Source organism: Oreochromis niloticus, linkage group LG9 (genome assembly GCF_001858045.2).
Source record: "Oreochromis niloticus isolate F11D_XX linkage group LG9, O_niloticus_UMD_NMBU, whole genome shotgun sequence".
In the NCBI taxonomy this organism is placed as follows: Eukaryota; Metazoa; Chordata; class Actinopteri; order Cichliformes; family Cichlidae; genus Oreochromis; species Oreochromis niloticus.
The window spans coordinates 18,530,045-18,550,490 of record NC_031974.2 but is presented as its reverse complement, the minus strand read 5'-3'; the positions used below and the strand labels follow the sequence as shown (position 1 = coordinate 18,550,490).

The window sequence follows — 20,446 nt, the reverse complement described above, 5'->3', positions numbered from 1 at the left end:
GTAAGAGTGTATTAAGTTACACTCCTTCTGGTCCTATTCATGCAATCATCCAAAGGTACTGGTTGTGTGTGTATTGGGCGTGGGGGCACCCCATGCCACCTATGGACACACCACTGAGTCCAAGGTGATTGTAGTCTACTGTAGACAAGATAAACCTGAAAGGGTGAAAGATTATTAATGGGAAGACTCGCTAACAGAGTCCTGCATGTCCAACACATGTTTATCTGTTTTGAATGAGACTGAAAATTGGTGCAGCACATAGAGGATCTAACCAAACATTAAAGGTTTCTAATCCAGTTTTAATCTGGCTACAAATCTCTTTTCCCTGCAGAATTTCCTACAGTCGAATTCAAGTTTCAACTTTTATTTTTCATATACATTCAGTAAAAACTGATTGATGTACTGAATTCAGAGAATAAATTATTCTGTTTTTTTGTGAGCATTTAACCCAGAACCCACAACACAATGTAATGAATATAGGTCTGCTGGCCAAATGTGAAATTAAAGGGATTTTATTCTTTTTTACAGAGATGTATATGCTCGTCCATGCAGAAGTTAATTTCAGTTGGATTTCAACATTTCATAGCCATCTCAAGCGCCCCTGTGTCAGTGCCACCCACATGTTGACAGGATGTGTTTCTAAATACACTGAAAAAATAACCTGCTGGATTACCATGAAAAATAACTTATGTACACCATTTGCATGAAATAAAACAATGTTTAGTCAGCCTTAATTTTCTAATTTATAAATGCATAACTTTTACTTATTAAATGAACATGATTTGTATATTTTATTTCTTTCATTCATGTGAAATCTTTACAGTTATCGCATGTTTGTTTACATTTAAAGGTTTTTTTTATGTTGAGTGTATTTAGTTACCTTATGTTAAACCAATATAGTTATTTCCATCCATCAATTCTCTTCCGCTTATCCTCATCAGATTCACGGAGGGGCTGGAGCCTATCCCAGCTACCATAGGGCGAGAGGCAGGGTACACCCTGGATAGGTCACCAGTCTGTCACAGGGCTTATACAGAGAGACAGACAACCATTTGCACTCACATTCACACCTTGGAATGTTTAGAATTACGAATTAACCTAACCCCACTCACTGCATGTCTTTGGAGTGTGGGAGGAACCTGGAGTACCCAGAGAGAACTCCTGCAAATACACGGAGAACATGCAGACTCCTATATAATTATTTCAATTTAATAATGATTTATTCTATCTGTTAAACTGCTTTTTAACATGTTTGCAAGATATGTCTTGATAATCTCAAATTACACTTACCACTTTTTGTTGGTCTACAGGCTGACATCTGCCAATGATTTTCTACATTCTTATAGTTTAACTAAACAAACCATATCTTTTCTCTTCTAAACACTTTAAAAACAGTAAGGCAACAAACAAAAACATATTTCTTTAACCAGTTATCTGCATTTTGGTTTGTCATGGGCATCTGTGTTTGGAGCGTTCAACATTTTCACTTAGTCTCCTCAGTGGATCCTCAGGTGTGGAATGGGTTCACTGAAACCTGTTTCACAGGTTTCTGCTCTACATTAAAGTAAAGTTGAGGAACATGTAAGAATCTGGGCCAAAAGGTCCTTTAGCTGGATGAGCTGCATGTCTCAGAGTCTGGTGAAGTCAGTATTGCAGTAATGACACACCCGCAGGACTCCATCCACTGAAGAGAAGTCCAGTAGTTTCCAAAAAGCATATCCATAAACCGAAGCTTTGCATGCAGTTTATTGTCTCACAAAATGAAAGGATGGCCATGTCATTACTATCCTGAATACAGAGCTAGCATGGAGCTTAGATTAGTTGGAAGCTCAAGGCATTAATTTTTATTTGATTAATATATTCAGGGCTTGCAAACAGGATAAATAACACTGGGATAACTGTTATACTAAAGCTTGGGTCTGTGTAGATTTCCCTGCAAAAACTGCATCATCCTGTCAACAATCCTATTCGTTGTAGTTGCTGAGGTTACATGCTGGTTATAATAATACTTTACAGAAGAAGAATAACAACTAAATACACAGAGAAGTAAACATCCAACAGTTTCCTTTATGTTGAGGCAGTAGACACGTTTCAACAAGCCAGTTTCATCCCCATGTTACATTAGCCACTTACAGCAGACATTGGTGAAAGTTTGTAATTGTCTGATAATTTAGGTTTAAAAACAATTTTAACTTGTATTATATTTGATTATTACTAATTTGGTTACCACATCATTTGATGTCAGTGAACATTAGCTAACTGGGGCCTTGTGCGTCTTTCATGTTGCTCAATAACCAGCCCACATACCAGTGAAAAGTGTGACCTCAGTCAGTGTTTCTTTGTTATTTTTACTACTTTCTGCATTGTAGATAGATACTGAAGTCATCAAATATATGAAGCAAGATATATGGAATTTTGTAGCAAAGAAAAAATTGCTAACTCTAAATATGTCTTATATTTTAGATTCCTCAAAGCAGCCACCATTTGATTTGTTGACAGCGCTGCAAATCCTTGGCCTTCTCTCACTGAGCTTCATGATGTAGTCGCCTGAAATGGTTTTAACAGGTGTGCCTTGTCAGGGCTCATTTGTGGAATTTCTTGCCTTTATAATGGGGTTGGGACCATCAGTTGTGCTGTGCAGAAGTCAGGTTGCTACACAGCTGACAGCCCTATCTGACAACAGTTAGAATTCATAGCATGGCAAGAACCAATCGGCTAAGTAAAGAGAAATGACAGTCCATCGTTACTTTTAAAAACTGAAGGTCAGTCAGTCTGAAAAATTGTGAAAACCTTGAATGAGTCACCAAGTGCAGCCGCAAAAACCATCGTGACGAAACTGGCTCACATGAGGACCGCCCCAGGAAAGGAAGACCAAGAGTCACCTCTGCTGCTGAGCATAAATTCATAAGAGTCACTAGCCTCAGAAATCGCAAGTTAACAGCACCTCAGATTATTTTTATTTATTTTATTTATTTATTTATTTTTAGAAAGAGGGGCAATACATATTAATGAACATTTTAATAAATGTAAATATGCCAGATTATAGCCTTGGGCTAATTTCCATCTGCAGACCCTCTGGCAGGTTGGTGTTAAACACAAGTTAGTAAAAACATACAGAGACACTATTTACAGGTCATGTGAAAAGGACAAAAACAGTCATCACATTATACTAGAACAAACAAATGACAAGAAGAGTGGACACAGAGGACAGTATAGATAACAATAACGGAAACACATCAATTATATTGCACAAACCCCAGTATTGCATATGCCCTGACTGTCGTGATATTGCGTTCACCCATTGCACTAACAGTTGTTTCCCTTTTTGTAATACACTAACTCTTTTTCCCGTCCAATATAAAGCATGATTATTAAACATGATCACATGTTTGTGTGTCCCTCAGCCGCCCTTTTAAGTGACTCTTAAAGATGGGTAGACTTGTACTTTCCCTCACTGACAGTGGAAGACTATTCCAGAAGCTCACTCCCTGGTATGACAGAGCATTCTGTGAAAAGGTGGTCCGCCTGAATGTCAGTTCACAATCACCTCTAACAGTGGCTCGAGTCAGTCGAGACCCGGCAACACTGCTAGACTTTTGTTTAATAAAATCACTCACTGGTGGAGGCGCCAGACCATGTATAACTTTGTATATTAGACAGGCAGATTTAAATAATTTGAAATTAGTAAAATTTAAAAACTTGTATTTATCTAAAATTTGACAATGGTGATATGAAAAAGGTTTTTTATCTAATATTTTCAATGCTCTTTTGTAGCATACTTCGATTGGCCCAATAGCAGCAGAGCTCGTATAGGACCAACTTGTGATACAATATTCAATATGAGCCAGTATCATAGAATGCAGGAATGTAATCGCTGCTGTGTCTGTTAATGATGTGCGGATATGTTTAAAGTTCTGTATATTAACATTTACAGTTTTCACTACTTTTCTAATGTGTTTTTTAAAGGATAATTTAGAGTCTAGTAGCACTCCCAAATACTTAAATTCCTCAACATTAATTAATTCTTGTGCACCCAAGCAAACTTTTACTGCAGCCACGGTTGTTTTAGGTTTACTAAAAAACATTGATACGGTCTTTTCAAAATTAAGGCACAGGCATGAGTCATTCAGCCATTTTTGTAAATCATGTAATGCCAGTGAAAGCTGATGGGCTGCGTCATCAGCAGTTTTGGCTTGTGTAAAAATTACCGTATCATCAGCATACATAATCGTGTCCACATTTTTGCACACATTAGGCAAGTCATTTACATAAAGTGAAAATAACAGGGGGCCTAGAATTGAACCCTGGGGGACACTGTGTTACAGGCATTGCCCTTTAAGGGTGAAGCCTCATGGGAAATGTATTGCAGGCTGTGGGGAGAATGCGTGCGACTGCCCCTGTGTGTGTGTTTGTGTGTGTGTGTGAGCGTGACGGAGACAGTCGGAAAAAACAGGATTACGAGTAGCTACCGAGCAAAACAGCAAAGGAAAGCATAAAAATATAATAACTCCCAGGGCAGCCAAGGGGTGTGTCAGTGGTGCCCGCAGTAAGTAAGCTGTTAGAAGTCAACTGTACATGGTGTTCACGCCTCTGAAGAAAATAAGTTCCTGTGAAGCAGTTTTCCAGTGCCTCCTTCTGTCTCTTCACTAGCAAAGTTGGCCCACACAGTAAGCTAGTTACCGACTACGAGCCAGTCATGGAACCCGAAATAATAGCCAGAGGTCTCTTTGGTACCTGGCCGAGGTAACACCAGATAGATGCCACACAGAGTTCCAGTAACAGACACATTTCTACATCAGCTGTTCAGAGGAGACTGCGCAAATCAGGCCTTTGTGGTCAAATAGTTGCTAAGAAACCACTACTAAGGAAAAGCAACAAGCAGAAGAGATTTGTTTGGGCCAAGAAACACAAGGAATGGACATTAAACCAGTGGAAATCTGTTCTTTGGTCTGATGAGTCCAAATTTGAGATCTTTGGTTCCACCCAGCGTGTCTTTGTGCGACGGAGAAAAGGTGAACGAATGGTCTCTACATGCATGGTTCCCACTGTGAAGCATGGAGGAGGATGTGTGATGGTCGTGCTGTTCTGGTAACACTGTTGGGGATTTATTTAAAATTTAAGGCACACTGAACCAGCATGGCTACTACAGCATCCTGCAGTGACATGTCATCCCATCCAGTTTGCACTTAGTTGGACCATCATTTATTTTTCAGCAGGACAATGACCCCAGGCTGTGTAAAGGCTATTTAACCAAGAAGGAGAGGAATGGAGTGCTACACCAGATGGCCTGGCCTGCACAGTCACCTGACCTAAACCCAATCAAGATGGTTTGGGATGAACTGGACCGTAGAGTGAAGGCAAAAGGGCCTTCTGCCATCTACAGAAGTTCTCTGACGATTCTGCCATAGTTGGCCTCATCACAAGTGAGGATGACTCAGAGTACAGACAGTGGACTCCGGACTTTGTGGACTGGTGCCAGCAGAACCACCTGCTGATCAATGCCGGGAAAACCAAGGAGTTGGTGGTGGACTTCCAGAGATGCAGACCCACCACACTGACACTGGTGAACATCCAGGGAGTGGACATTGAGATAGTGGACTCTAATAGGTACCTGGGTGTTCACCTGAATAAGAAACTGGACTGGAGCCACAACACTTATGCTCTTTACAGGAAGGGTCAGAGCAGACTCTACCTGCTGTGGTGGCTGAGGTCATTTGGAGTCCAGGGAACACTTCTAAAGACATTCTACGATTCTGTGGTGGCATCTGTGTTTTTTACAGTGTTGCATGTTGGAGCAGCAGTTTATCGACAGCTGAGAGGAAGAGGTTGGATAAACTCATCAGGAAGGCCAGCTCTGTTCTGGGATGCACCCTGGATCCAGTGCAGGTGGTGGAAGACAGAAGGACTCTGACCAAAATAACTTCTCTGATGGACAGTCTCCCACCCCATACATGTAAATGTTGCTGAATAAATGCTCAGCATATCTGGGAAATCCTTCAAGACTGTTGGACCCCCTGGGCCCTCCACACAGGTAGAGTTGAATTGCACCCTGTCTGGAAATCCACTGCTGCACCTTTTACTCCCGGGACTCCTTCAGTTCAAATACCAGGCAGGCTTCTCCAGCTTGTACCCAAAACCCACGGACTTCAATGGTCTCTGTCTGTTCTACATACAAGACACCCAAACTACAAGAGACACATAACTACTAAAAATGCAGACATGTCATATGTGAGGTTGTTTGGTCTATGTGTGCACTGGTTTTGCTTTTCTGTGTTATTTGTGTTCCTTGATGATGTCTGTCTATGCAGTGCACTTATTGCAGCCTTCGATAAGTCATTTTCAGCTGTCTGTCTGTGTTGCGTGTTTTATTTTTTTTCTTTAGCTTGTGTCACTTTGTAGCTGGTTTTTCATCTCCGTGTTTTACCTTTTTTGCTGCCGTTTGCAGTCATTCAAGTCTCCTTTTAGGTTTTTATTTTTGCATCTAACATTTCCAGGTTTAAATATTAACTTTAAACAAGTAATAATTGGGTAGAAGAAGATTTCCCCTAGTCAAAAAACCAAGGAGCTTGGTAAAATCTAATTCTAATTCAGCCTTAAACTAAATTTACATCATATTGGGAAAACTGGGTCAAATATGTCACGCCTCATAGGCCAGATTTTATTTTCACAAACTAGTAGTTATGATGTATGAGAGTATGCAAGAGTAAGATCACTCCCTATCAGTACATAGTTTTTTGGGGTTTTTTTGTTTTGTTTTTTTGTTTTTGTTTTTGTTCTTTTGTTTTCTTTTCTTTTTTGCCTGTTTGTTTCAACTGTTGCTATGGCTGTAAGTTTTTCTCTCTTCTTATAACCTGGATATAAACTAAAATACTATTTTGGCAATAAGGGCAGACAACAAATGCAAGAAGTATTCTCATGTGATGTAAATGCTGTGAATGTCTGTTTCTGAATGTCAATGGAAAAATAAAAAATTATAAAAAAAAATAAATAATTCAGCCTTAAACAACAAATAATAGCAATAAAATAATGTCTGAACCACAGAGAGTAGTATCCACACAGTACTTTGGGAAACTGTGATTTGCTGAGGTTCAGGTGTCAGACGTAGGATAACCGGAAAGAAAGAGCTGAAAGCAGGTTTTTAGGCCATGACTCATGTGTGATCCTCTCCAAACATCACAGCTCACACCCTGTATTTTCACTTCCCGGCAGACTCGACAGTCAGCTGTCATACGCTGGCACAAACCAACACATGCAGTAAAAGGCGGACGGACTAAAAACATATATACAAATATTTAAAAGATTTATCCTATAAACACAAAATCAGCGTATAAAAATGTGAAAAGCTACTAATTATTTTCTTGTCTTAGTATTGAGCTTTTTCTTTGTTTTTTTACACGAGCGTTCGCAAATACCACCCGCTTCTCCCCCTATGCTGATGGTACGGTCCAAAATCCGTCGTCATATGACTCGCTGACTCACTGAACGCCTTATAAAAACAGGCTCTGTGTGCGTTTATTCACTTTTTGGTTGTTTTTCACCACCTAAAACTTAACAAAATGCCGATGTGCGGAGGGCTGACTGATGTGAAGCAGGCTGATGAAGAAGTTCAGAAGATCTGTGATGCAGTGAGTAGAAAAGGGAGATTTTAGACTCAAAACTTTGTGCACACACAGGGCCTGTGCTTCTTGTTAATATTGGTGTCATTGTTATTTAGATGAAGCCTCACGCAGAGCAGAAAACCGGGAGAAACTTCGAGGTTTTCACTGCAAAGAGCTACAAAACGCAGCTCGTCGCTGGGACCAACTACTTCATTAAGGTAATGTTTGTAATGCAAGCAGTGAAAATTAATGCGATGATCAGTCATTTCTCTTTCTTTCTTTCTTACCATCTCTAGACTATGTAGTTATGTGGTCATATGTATGAAAGTTCATGCAAACCTTAAACTGTTCATTTTCTACCATTAAGTGTCATTCATCGCTGATGCTTTCAATCCAAGTTTCCAGACAAAGTTTGGTTAAATGTATTTAAATTTTAAGAAAATATGCAAAAGAAATGAAAACGCATATGTGCTTCATACTCCTGGTGTTAACGGACAAAACGAGCCATTCCAGTGCTTCCAGTACTTGTGTATGATGGCTTGGAACACATTTGCACAACACTCCCCCACGGCTTAAATAAAGAAGCACAAGATTTCCTTCATTTTCTTAATCTAAAACGAATCAGCCATGTTTGTGATCACTAGAACTATAATCCACTCTGTTATGACGACATGAATGCCTCCTTTTCCACATGTTAGCATGTTGTGTGGTCAGTGTGGCTTATATTATCACGAGTACTTCTATGTGCACATTAAGTATCTCCTCTAACTTTCCTTGTACTTCCTTGCAGGTCCATGTGGGCGGAGACGAATGCGTTCACCTCCGTGTTTACAAGAAACTCCCGTGTCATGGAGAAGAGCTCGAGCTGACCAGCGTGCAGCACTCAAAGAGTCATGATGACAGTATTGAGTACTTCTAATGGGAGAACGAACCAGCCAAAGCATCAGTGCCTTCAGGCTGTAGTCTCGTAGTAATCTATTAATAACCTGCCTCTTAACAAACATATGCAGTTTCCTTTGCTTATATGTAACAATATACTGTAGATGGTAGAAATAAGACAAAGTGGAACAGTTTTATACAAAGTGCATAAATAAATGAAGCAGATTTTTCTTCTATTGTGGTGTCTGATTTGTGAAATGCCTGCAGCCCCAGGAGTGGAGTGGACTGTATTATTTGAAAGCAAACTCATTTCTCTTTCCTAACATAAGACACATTTGCAGTATCTGTAGTAAATGTGGCAGCTGTAGACATGTCTTCATGCTCCAAAGTGACTGATGGATTTTTAGCACACAATGTTGGTGTTCAAACCCGCAAAAAACCTTTTTATAGCAATAATCATGTCAGACTGAACTCTGAACACATTTTTTTTTTTTTTTTAAATGACATCTTTTGGAGAGTTATCTTTCATCTAGCTTGCCCTCCTTTTTGAATGCTTACCTGAAAGAGACCTAATACACAGTTCAATCCGATATGAGGCAGGGGTCTCTTGATTTAAATCAACTTTTTCTACTTTTAGGACACATTTTGTTCTTTCACACAAATCAATAGAAAGTTGCTCAATTTTCTCCTGCGCTGAAACATTTCTGTCCTGATGGGAGTGATTCCTGTGCAATAGTGCATCCATCTAGAAGGCTCAAGGGTCACTGAATGGTTTAAGTTCATAAATACTGTCAGTCATTTATTATACGTTAAATGGATCTTGACAGTGCTTTCCAAAAACATTGCTAAAACCCCAAATTATGGAAAATTATCTCCGACTGGTGTCTCAACCTCCAATGGAGCTCTATAGGTTTTAGGATTCATGATCAAGGTGAAGTGAAACTGTGCTGGCAACGTGTGGTAGCCAACATCGTACATTTGAAATATAAGACGACCCATGCTGCCATGACGTGTGATTCCATAGCATAGGTAAAGAAAAACTTTCGCTTTAAGATTTCCAGTTATTCAAGTTTTCAGTGGTCCAAAGTTCACAAATGAACTGTACATAACGCACAACAGTGTACAGGGAAAATATGATTTAAGCAATCTTTACAATCATGTGAAATAGACCAAATAATATAAGTCACATCCTTTATTTAAACATGTCGAGACTGTCGGGCCAACCACAAACCACACTTCCCAACTTTGACTTGGAAAAAAAAAGGTGGTCAGTGGGTTGTCAGCAGTATTTTGTTGGCAGACTGTGGCATTAGTCAGCCTATGATTGTTTTATCTTGTGACTGACATTCCTCTTTGTTAATCACACGCAATGTGATCCCATTAATGACTCAAGTTGCAGAAATTTCACCATGCAGTCTGTTTCTACAAACATATTGTAAACATGCTGCAGATTTAAATGACACGCTTTAGATTGATTTTCTTGTGGAAAACATTAAACTAGAAAATAAAAAAGAAGGTTTGCACATGGTTTGTGGAACTGTTTGCCATTTTGAGTAAAATTGGTTGGATTTCTTGCAAGAAGTCAGAGGGCTGTTGGCAAAAAGTGTAGAGGGTGTTTAATTACAAACTTCTAGGTGCAGATGGATTTTACATTAAAAACACTGATTATTCACACTTTATACATTTAGATTAAGTCATGAACAATCAGCAACATAATTTCTCATTTAAAAAAGCACAAATATAACACAAGATAAGCGGCACTGCAATAAAATAATCACAGCAGCATGTCACAGTACTGGATCTCTGAAAACTTGGACATATCAGAGTGTATTATTTTTTTGTTGTGAACTATTTGCAAAGAGTCAAGGTGTCTGAAAAAACTGCAGTGAAGACACGTATCACAGCAAATGGATGTTCCCCCAAATGCTAGGTAAAAGCTACACAAAATAAAATAGTCACAAGTTAAAGAGACAAAGAAACAGCAAAGTGCAAAGAAAGCCTCCACTGATCCTGAGACTGTCTGCAGGTCTGTCTCTGTCCTCAGATTCAAAGATTCTAAAAAAGAGAAAAAACGTCTTCAGGGCTTAACGTTCTTTGAGAAATGTCCAAGCTATTCTTTGAAACATGTGAGCACCGCTGTTGAGTCTCCGTTTCACAACCAGAAGTTACTTTCCTCAGAGTTGAAATGTGACAAGTAGAAATTGTTGGTCTTTAACCCCACGACCCAGCTGCCATAGGCAGAACGTGGATTCATTGCGAAACATAACATCTCTCAGCATGTTCATGTTCAGTGCATGTGTTGCTAACATCATTGCAGATTGTCTGGATAGAGTGCCATCAACCAAAACTTTGCAAATCTGTAGCAGACTGCCTACGGTTTCTAAGTGCTGACAGGGTACGGTAACGGTCTTCTTGTGGTGCCGTCTTCTTAGGACGCCAACTTCTCTGCTTGTCTTTGACATAGAACTCGCTCTTCAGTCTGGAGATGGTATTAAGGCTCACTCAGAATAATTTTGCATATTGGTTTTGTGGAACACCAGTTTGAAGTTGCCCTGTGGCACAGGCCCTATCCACATCAGTTAAATGTAGTATGCTTGGAGCAGACCTACGCTGTATCAAGATTGCAAAAAGACCATCAAATCTTCTGAGTATATATGCAGTAGGGTTATATGCCATACTGTTGAATAATAGGTGGAATGATTGTTGGGTTTTTTTTCTCTGAATGTATTATTGTAGGGTCTACCTTACAATATAAGGCGCCTTGAGGCGACTGTTGTTGTGATTTGGCGCTATATAAATAAAACTGAATTGAATTGAATTGGACTGAATTAAATTGAAAGTAACCAGCAGCAAATTTTGTATGAAGTTCTTTTTGTTCATCATAGATTGTCTGAACAAAATAAAAATACAGTAATATTGTGGACTCTGGCTCAAATCGGTATTGTGGGTAATGAAAGAGCAGATAGGTTGGCTAAAGAAGCTGTTAAAAAAGTAGACGTTGATGTGCAGATACCAAAAGTATAGTTTGGAAAAAAAAGTAAGAATTTATGGAAAATGACGTGGTCATAGTGAAGTAAAAGGGAGACATTTATATAGAGTACAACACACAATAGAAGTTAAGAGAAGTAGAGGAATAAATAGGCAGGAGGAGATATTAATAAGTAGAATACGAACAGGTCATTGTTTTCTGAATGGCACTCTCTTTAGGATGGCGAAACATTGGACTGGCTTATGTAACTGGTATAATGCTATGGAAACGGTTGAACATGTACTTATTAGTTGCAGGAAGTATGTCAGTCAAAGGAGAGTGTGGAGGGTAGAAATGGGTGGTACTACAGAACTCAAGTTTGAAAAGGTTGTTGAGTGGTTAAGTCATGATGAAGGAAAAAGAGTGGTTTTTCGTTTTTTGAGAAATACTGGACTCATTAAGAGGATCTAAGGTTTTGGAAGTGATGTAACAGTACAACCCAGGAGATGGCAGTAGTGCAACATCTTTGGATGCAAGCTGCCGTTAAAAATGAAGGAAGCAGAAGAAGACGTGGTTTTTGGTGGCAGACAGGATTTGACAAGTTGTCAGTATTCTTTTTATCATTCTCTTTACTTGTGTTTGGAGTTCTTTGCAAAACTGCAAGTCTCTGCAATCACACTTCCCCCCCTTCAGTTAAAAAAAACTTGCAGACCTGGCATATTGATCTGAGTCAAGTCTGATAGCTTATCTCTGGGACAGTCAGCTTAAAGAAGAATTTGCATTTTGTTCATTTAAGATAATTTTTGAGAGACACAGCTGTGCCACATAATGGAGTTTTGTAAGACATTTATATCAGACTACAGATTGACAGGACTGCAAGAAACACCTTTTAGTTATCGTCCTTTTTAGTCATCTAAAGAAAAGTTCATATAAAAGCATAGGTTTTACCTGTTTTAAAGACATTTAAAATTTAAGACACAATTACACAAGTAGATATTTGGAGAAGACTGTGTAAGCAAACATTTAGTGGCTGTGAGGCCTGTGGTTACACATGTTGCTCCACCCATCATGTGTTAGAGCCACCTTCCAGTAAGTTTCCAGGTCACTTACCCAGTATATGTACTCAGACAGAATAGAATAGAATAGAATAGAATAGAATAATCCTTTAATTGTCCCACAAGGGGAAATTTGGTTGTAACAGCAGCCAGAAAGACACATATACAAACAAACAGTACACAGGACACAGAACAGAACACGATTTTTCTTACATATTTACTATAAACAGAGTACTGTACAGTTATTAAATTAAATATAAATAACTACAGATAAGAGGCAAACCAGGTTGTAGTGCGAATCGGTTGATTAACTTATTGCAGTTACAGCGCAGATGTAAACATCTGTGATTGTTGGGAGCAGTTCTGATTGTACAGTCTGACAGCTGCAGGGAGGAAGGACCTGCAGAAACGCTCCTTCATGCATCTAGGATGCAGCAATCTCTCACTGAAGGAGCTCTGCAGTTCAGCAGCATTTACATGCATGGGGTGGGAGACTCTGTCCATCAGAGATGTTATTTTGGCCAGAGTCCTTCTGTCTCCCACCACCTGCACTGGGTCCAGGGTGCATCCCAGAACAGAGCTGGCCTTCCTGATGAGTTTATCCAACCTCTTCCTCTCAGCTGCCGATAAACTGCTGCTCCAACATACCTCACTGTAAAAAATGACAGATGCCACCACAGAGTCATAGAAGGTCTTTAAAAGCGCTCCCTGTACTCCAAATGACCTCAGCCGCCTCAGCAGGTAGAGTCTGCTCTGACCCTTGCTGTAAAGAGCATCAGTGTTGTGGCTCCAGTCCAGTTTATTATTCAGGTGAACACCCAGGCACCAGTATGTTTGAGACACACAAAACCAGAAAACTGACACCTCTGTTTATTTCAGCTGACTTTCAGAATGGCTGAAATGGTATGCGGAGGATTCATGGAGACGAGGGACGCTGATGAGGAAATTCAGAAAATCTGTGATGAGGTGAGCTGAGTGTTATGTGAGTAACATTCAGTAACATAGTTGCAAGGAGTCAACTATGTCATCAAGGTAATTAACACTGTGATATTATGCATGTTAGGAATTACTAATGAAAGAAAATAAAGTATTTATGGACTGAGTTACTTGCGAGCTCCAGATGACCTGCTGAACAGGTCATCTGGAGTACAAGTTTCCTCTGATTTGACTGCAGGTACATGTGGGAGGATGCAGCTACCTTGATCTGTGGGTCTGGAAGAAGCTTACATGTAATTGGGGGCGAAGCTATAGTTACTGGTGTAGAAGACCATCATGACAAAGATCCCATCCAACCTTTTCAATGAGATCACACTTTGTATTTTTGCTGCTCTCTGCCGCCAAGCTGCTGCCTCATGACATGTGCTGTTTTGTTACCTTAAAAGAAAAAAATGCAATAACGCTCCTTCAAAAGTAACAATTTTAGGAAATCAGTCATTTTAATTATAATATTTCTAGACATATAGCACTGACTGGACTGCAGCTTGAGATGTTTGAAGCATTAAAAGTTGAATTCTGTAACAACAAAATAAATTGTGTTGTTGATTTCTTGCCAGTTATGAACTCAGGCTTTTACCAGCAAACTGAAAATATGTTTAAAATAAGTCAAGTCTCCATAATAAACACACCAATTGACAGTTTAGTATGAAAACTATACATTTATAGGTGTAAATGATACTTTTGTGGCACAGTGGTGCAACGACCCAAAGACCTGTATGTTAGGTTATCAGTGTTTTTTTGTCGGCTATAAATGTGAATGTGGGCATGTGTGTCTCTGTGGTTGGCCCTGCCATACCAGCTCTGGTATCTGTATTGGATCGATACTAGCACGTTGGATCAATACTTTTTTTTTTTTTACTATCCCCTTAAGTTCAGTAGGTATAACTGAATTGCATTAGACAAAGTTTTTGGAAATGCTGAGGTTCAGGTGTCAGAAGTAGGATAACCTGAAAGGAAGAACTCAAAGCAGTTTTTTAGGCCATGATTCATCTTTCATCCTCTCCAAATTATACAATCACACCTCACGCCCTGTACTTTCACTTACTACCTGTTGTGCCAAAAACTGATTTCCAGTGTTTCCGTGTTTTTTTTTTTTTTAATGTGTAATATCTTTACGTATGTTTGTAAATACACTTTGGTGAACAGGGTTTACATAGTGGTTATATATAAAATGTAAAAATGGCCTGTTTTTCAGGTAGCTGTATAACTCTGTGTTATTGTATTTACATTATAACCAATCCGGTCCGTTTTGTCCACTTAAACTATGTTTACAGAACTATTGTTATATTTGTTGCAGTTACTGCTGTCCTCTTGGCCAGATTACTCTTAAAAAAGACACTTATAATGTCAACGCGAGATTATTTTTAACTGGATAAATAAAGGATATATAAAAGTCAGTGCCAAAAACTGATTGCTGCTTCTACCTTGTTACAGAAATGTTGTTTGTGGCTCAAGATGACTTGATATCATTCGTGAGGGCAGGGGCATAATTTCCAGGGGGGTTAGGGGGGTTATGACCCCCCCAATGATCAGATCCAACCAATATAACTCACCCAATAAAATTATGAATTATCTTGCATAAATAGGCTGTTGATTTTCTTTACTCATTTCAGTTATTACCAGCAACATAGTTGCACGTTTAATCATCTGGGAAGTTACCCAGATTTATTTATTTATTTAGACAGAGATCTTGACCCCCCCAAATGTTCAGTACAAAGTTACGCCAATGCGTGAGGGATACATTTGACATATGTTTTGCATAGAGCAACAAGTTATTTATAGCAGTACAGTAATCAGTTTCTAGCAAATACCAGAAATCAGTTTTTGGCACAACACTGGCAGACTGCTTCAGCTCAGACTAACCCACACATGCAGTAAAAAATGGACAAAAGTAATTATTTCCGTATGTAAGCGTGCTTCTCTTTTTTTTTTCATGACGTTGGCAAATACCGCCCCGCCCACAACCCCCTTCTCCCTAAGCTGATGGTACGGTCCAAAATGTGGCGTCATATGACTCGCTTTGTTTATGTTGTTATTTTTTTAGCCTACAAACAAACGCATTTCTTTCCGTGCGTTGGTCCAAAATGCGGAGTCTTGTGAATTGGCGTATGTTTATAACCTTTTTGGTCGTTTTTTACCAACAAAATGTTGTCGCAGTGGAAATGGTCGGAGGGTTGACCGAGGAGAAGCAGGCTGATGAAGCAGTTCAGAAGATCTGTGATGCAGTGAGTAGAAAAGAGAGATTTTACACTCACACACAGGGCCTGTCATTCATTGTTGTTGCTGTCATTGTTATTCAGATGAAGCCTCTCGCAGAGCAGAAAACCGGGAGAAACTTCGAGGTTTTCACTGCAAAGAGCTACAAAACACAGCTCGTAGCTGGGACCAACTACTTCATTAAGGTAATGTTTGTAATGCAAGCGTTTATGTGGTAATTTATATGGAGGTTCATACAAAACTTAAACTGTTATGGTTTCCACCCAACTTTTGCTTAAATTTATCTTAATTTTGAGACAAGCCCACAAAAGAAAATTAAAATGCATGTGCGCTTCCTGGTGTTGACAAACAAAACAAGAAATTCCAGTTTTTCCAGCACTTGTGAATGATAACTTGTAACACACAACACGCCCTAGGGCATAAATAAAGAAGCATAAGCAGGTATTTACTTGATAAACTGTCACAGCCGTGAACAGAGCTCAAAAAATGTTCTGTTTGTGAACACTAGAGCCATCAGGCATTATGTATCCAAAGAAGTAGATGCCTCTTTTCCACATTGTAAGATAGCTTGGCCAAAGTGGCTGAAGAAGGGCAGGAGACAGATGCTGTCCAGTGTAGCAAGTGTTTTATTTACATCTTTGTGACAAAAAATATTACAAAAATCAAAACTCAACTCCAAGTTAACTCGGTGCAAATAAACATAACTGAACTTAAATCAACAAAAATTAAGGTCAGGTGCACTCAGCCACACCGACCAGGTCCTCCCCCCCCCCTTAAACACCTGAGTTCTTCTGCTTAAGTACTCAGCTATCCAAACAATTTCTCCTCTGGACTATTCCATTCAGTAGGTAAGATAAACTTATGATTCTCCTCTTTCCTAACAGTAAAAACTCTACGGTGTAGTCAATACATATTACAACAATACAGCCATTTCTCAACAAACAATGCTAAACTTGACTTTATTAAATTACACCAATTCTCCCCCTTCTTCACCTGGTCCCTTCCTGTGACCTCAGACTAAAGAGGAAGTTATAAATACAGGAAGTGAAGCAGCACTTCCTCCTTTTGCTCCTGGAACATAAGTAAGGTGAGTTCAACAAACTAGACAACTAACAGTTGAAACCAATAATATGTTAACTTAACAAACTCGTCAGAGTTGATATAAAAGAAGAGGTTAATTACATAATCTGTAAAAGTGCAAAACATTCCTGTCTGACGTTTATTTACTTTCCGGCTCTTTGAAACGTTGCGGCAAAATGTTGAGGAAAAGCACCGAGTTTTTTAAATGGACTAACAATGAGGTGGAGTTGTTGCTGCGAGTAACACAAAAGTCCAAAGTTGCAAAAGCAAGTGAGAATTAAAGAATTTGAAGAAAAGCTATCTGGAGCATGTACAAACTGATATTAATCTTTAATAGGGCTGTCAAAATTGATAGCAAACAAAACTACTGCTGTGTAATGCCCTCTGCTATCTTAGTTTGTGAACACTAGAACCATCGTGCACTCTATATATGAAGATGTGGATTCTCCTTTTCACATGTTAGCATGTTGTTTTGCCCACAGCTGTGGCTTACATTACCACAGCTGTGATAAAATGAGCAGGAGTACTTCTATGTGCACATTAAGCATCTCCTTTAAGTTTTCTTGTACTTCCTTGCAGGTCCATGTGGGAGGAGACGAATATGTTCACCTTCGTGTTTACAAGAAACTCCCAGCTTATGGAGGAACGCTCGAGCTAACCAGGCTGCAGCACCCCAAGAGTCAATATGACACTATTGCGTACTTCTAATGGGAGAACGAACCAGCCAAAGCATCAGTGCCCACAGTAGTCTCATTGTAATCCATTAATAACCTGCTTTCCTTGTTTACATATAATAACATACTGTAGGTAATGGAAATAAGGCAAACTAGATCAGTTAAATACGAGGTGGGTAAATAAATAAAGCAGATTTTTATCTGTGTGTGTGTGTGTGTGTGTGTGTGTGTGTGTGTGATAATTGTGAGATACATCCTGTGGTCATAGGGGCTATTTTTAAGTATGTGATTGGTTGGGGAATTGAACTGACCCACAATTTACCAATTTTGTGACTCACTTGAGAGATGCCCTCAGAATAGCAAGGATAACCAGCTCAGTTTCAAAGAAACATGTAAAACAGCTACTTTTGTCCATAGTGAAACAGATAATACATTTGAAATAAACATTATGCTTTAAAAAGAGCTGTAAAATAGTGAGACATCTATAGTCTGTGCTGTAACTCAGCAGTATTGGGACATCGCTCTGGCAGTGTGTTTGGGATCATCGTCTCACTGAAAAACGAAGCCATCTGGTTGTTGTAAAGGGGTTTTCTCATGGCCATGGAAATGATTCTGCGATCATCCACCACGGTTGTCTTTCTTTGACATCCAGGTCTTTTTTGCATTGCTGAGTTCACCAATCCTTTGTTTCTTTCTCAGGATGTACCAAACTGTAAATTTTGCCACTCCTAATATTGTAGCAATTTCTTGGATGGGATCTTTCCATTGTCATAGCTTGAGGATGGCTTGTTCCACCTACATGGAGAGCTGCTTTGACTGCATGTTGTCTGTTCACTAGTGATGTGCGATACCACTGATTTCCTTTCTGATCCAATACTAAGTAAAATTCAGGGCGGTATCGACAATACTGATCCGATACCAATACTTTGTACAAAAATGTAATGTTTTATTGTATTTCAAATTATAGCTTCATAATGATTACAGGACATCAGACTAGTGTTCTTATTGCTTAATAATGCAGAATTATCATATAGAAATAAAAAAAAACAACCCAGAAGTTGTGTGTTATTTGAACACTTGCCTGCCTACAGCGCTAAAGGACTCTTATGAGACGTCTGTCTCACCCTAGCTGCACCTTCCCTGTCCTCTCCTCATCTTCAGTTCCCCTCAACATAAGCTCGTCATAGTCTGTGATATGATTTACTCTGAGGTGTTTGACGAGGTTAGTGGTGTTGCCACAACACCTCACTGTCTTGCTACATGTATCGCAAACCGCGTGTTGGCTGTTTGTGGAGGTAAAATACATCCACACATGACTCCGTTTACGCTCGGCCGTTATTGAGTGCGCACGCCAAAGGGCTGCGACACATTTATACAGCAGTATTTTGCATATGACTATGAAAAGTGGAAGAGGAAGTAGTTCCTTCCAAGTTAGATGATCCAAGTGATATAGTTTCTTTCCACCGTGTTCCTGTTAGTGATAAACTACAAATTTACCCCAACTTACTAAATAATTGATGTGTCAGGGTTTTTTCTGGATATTTTTTCTCATTTCTGAAGGACAGTGCTTTCAGATACAGTTAATCTGTTGTAGGTTGTTTTTTGTTTTGTTGTTGTTGTTTGTTTTCTTTAGGTCTGCCACTCACTTGTTGTTCAGTTTCTTCATTTTTTTAAGAACTGTAGATCATACTAAGTTATACCAGCTTTTTGGCTAACAGCTCATTGGAATTCACCTTCTGGTGCAAAAATACTACTTTATGTATGTCGAACTGCTTTTTTGTCATTTTTCATAGATTTAACAAAAGAAATGGGAACAAATTATTTATTTCTGGAACAAGCTGCAAGTAACAAAGTGCCTAAAAATAAGTTAACTGGTTCCTCTCTTGAGTTAGGTTTTTTTTTTTTTTTTTAAATGCTTGAATGATTAATATGTCAGCGTAAATTGCCCTAACAAACAAAACCATTCCTCTGAAACTGCTCAGGCACAAGGACTGGTCTGAAAATAAGTGAAAAAACAGCCAGAGTTCAAAGAAAAATTTTAAAAGAAGGAAGTCCTAGAAGTAGGTCTGGCTCCTTGGAAGTAAAATATAAAGAAATGAGGATAGTCTGAGACTTTTGCACAGTACTGTACTTTCAGTTGAATCAGTTGAATTAGCAACAGCGTGATGTAAGCACTTGGAAGACTTAGAAGCCTGCAGACATCCCAAGTTTTTTTTTTCTTTTTAAAGACAAGTGAAAAATGAATTACAATAATTTAGACATGATGAAATAAAGGCATGAATAACAGTAATTCTGAACATGACACACTAAAGTGTGTTTTGGAAATATTTCTTAAGTGATAAAAGCAAGAGAGCCCAGAGATTTAACATTAACACCCAAAGTAACAGCAGAAGGGGTTTAATGTTAGAGTTGCCCTGATTCCTGTACGCACCAGAACCATTGAGGTACCTGTTCAATAACGAACCCAACACGTGACAGCTGGTCGAAGCACAAGCAAGTGGACACAACATAGATCATGTGCAATTACAAGACAATCCATAATCCATACACCTCTGCAAAAGAACAGTGGACTCTCAAAGCACCGGATAAGCACTCAGAGTAATTCTGGGATTAATAGTTAAAGGACACAGAGACAACTTTTCTTTTTGTTTGTTTGTTTGTTTGTTTGTTTAAGAGGTTATTCAGCCTTTTGCTGAATCGTTTTCAGTTTTTTACATTTTTTTGTTTTTTGTAATTTATTTTTGGTCAACCTTACATTTTAACGCTGTAATGGTGTTAACGGAAATGCAAATAATTTTGTTGGGTTAAAACAAAATAAGAAATGGTTGAAATCTAAAGGTGAACTAGACCAAGATTAAATTAAATCTTGGGCCTAAAGAACTAAACTTGATTTAAAATAACACAGTGTTAATTCAAATAGATTAAAGGATAAACTCGAACTTAGAACTTGATATAAATAAAACAATAACCTAGGTTGAA

General features: G+C 38.9%; 3 protein-coding genes across 4 annotated transcripts in view; 2 read left to right on the top strand and 1 right to left on the bottom strand.

The window, feature by feature from the left end:
* The window catches only part of LOC102082737 (extracellular matrix protein FRAS1), a 473,764-nt gene that overhangs the window by 446,151 nt on the left and 7,167 nt on the right, over positions 1–20,446 (bottom strand). The window lies entirely within an intron of this gene.
* Positions 7,451–8,713, top strand: LOC100695024 (cystatin-B). The gene is made up of 3 exons (XM_003443609.5): positions 7,451–7,625; positions 7,715–7,816; positions 8,389–8,713. The coding sequence occupies exons 1-3, from the start codon at positions 7,557–7,559 to the stop codon at positions 8,515–8,517; spliced, it is 300 nt and encodes a 99-aa protein (XP_003443657.1). The 5' UTR covers positions 7,451–7,556; the 3' UTR covers positions 8,518–8,713.
* Positions 15,477–18,378, top strand: LOC100710659 (cystatin-B). The gene is made up of 3 exons (XM_003443583.4): positions 15,477–15,721; positions 15,797–15,898; positions 17,373–18,378. Exons 1-3 carry the CDS (start codon positions 15,581–15,583, stop codon positions 17,499–17,501), a joined length of 372 nt encoding a protein of 123 aa, XP_003443631.1. The 5' UTR covers positions 15,477–15,580; the 3' UTR covers positions 17,502–18,378.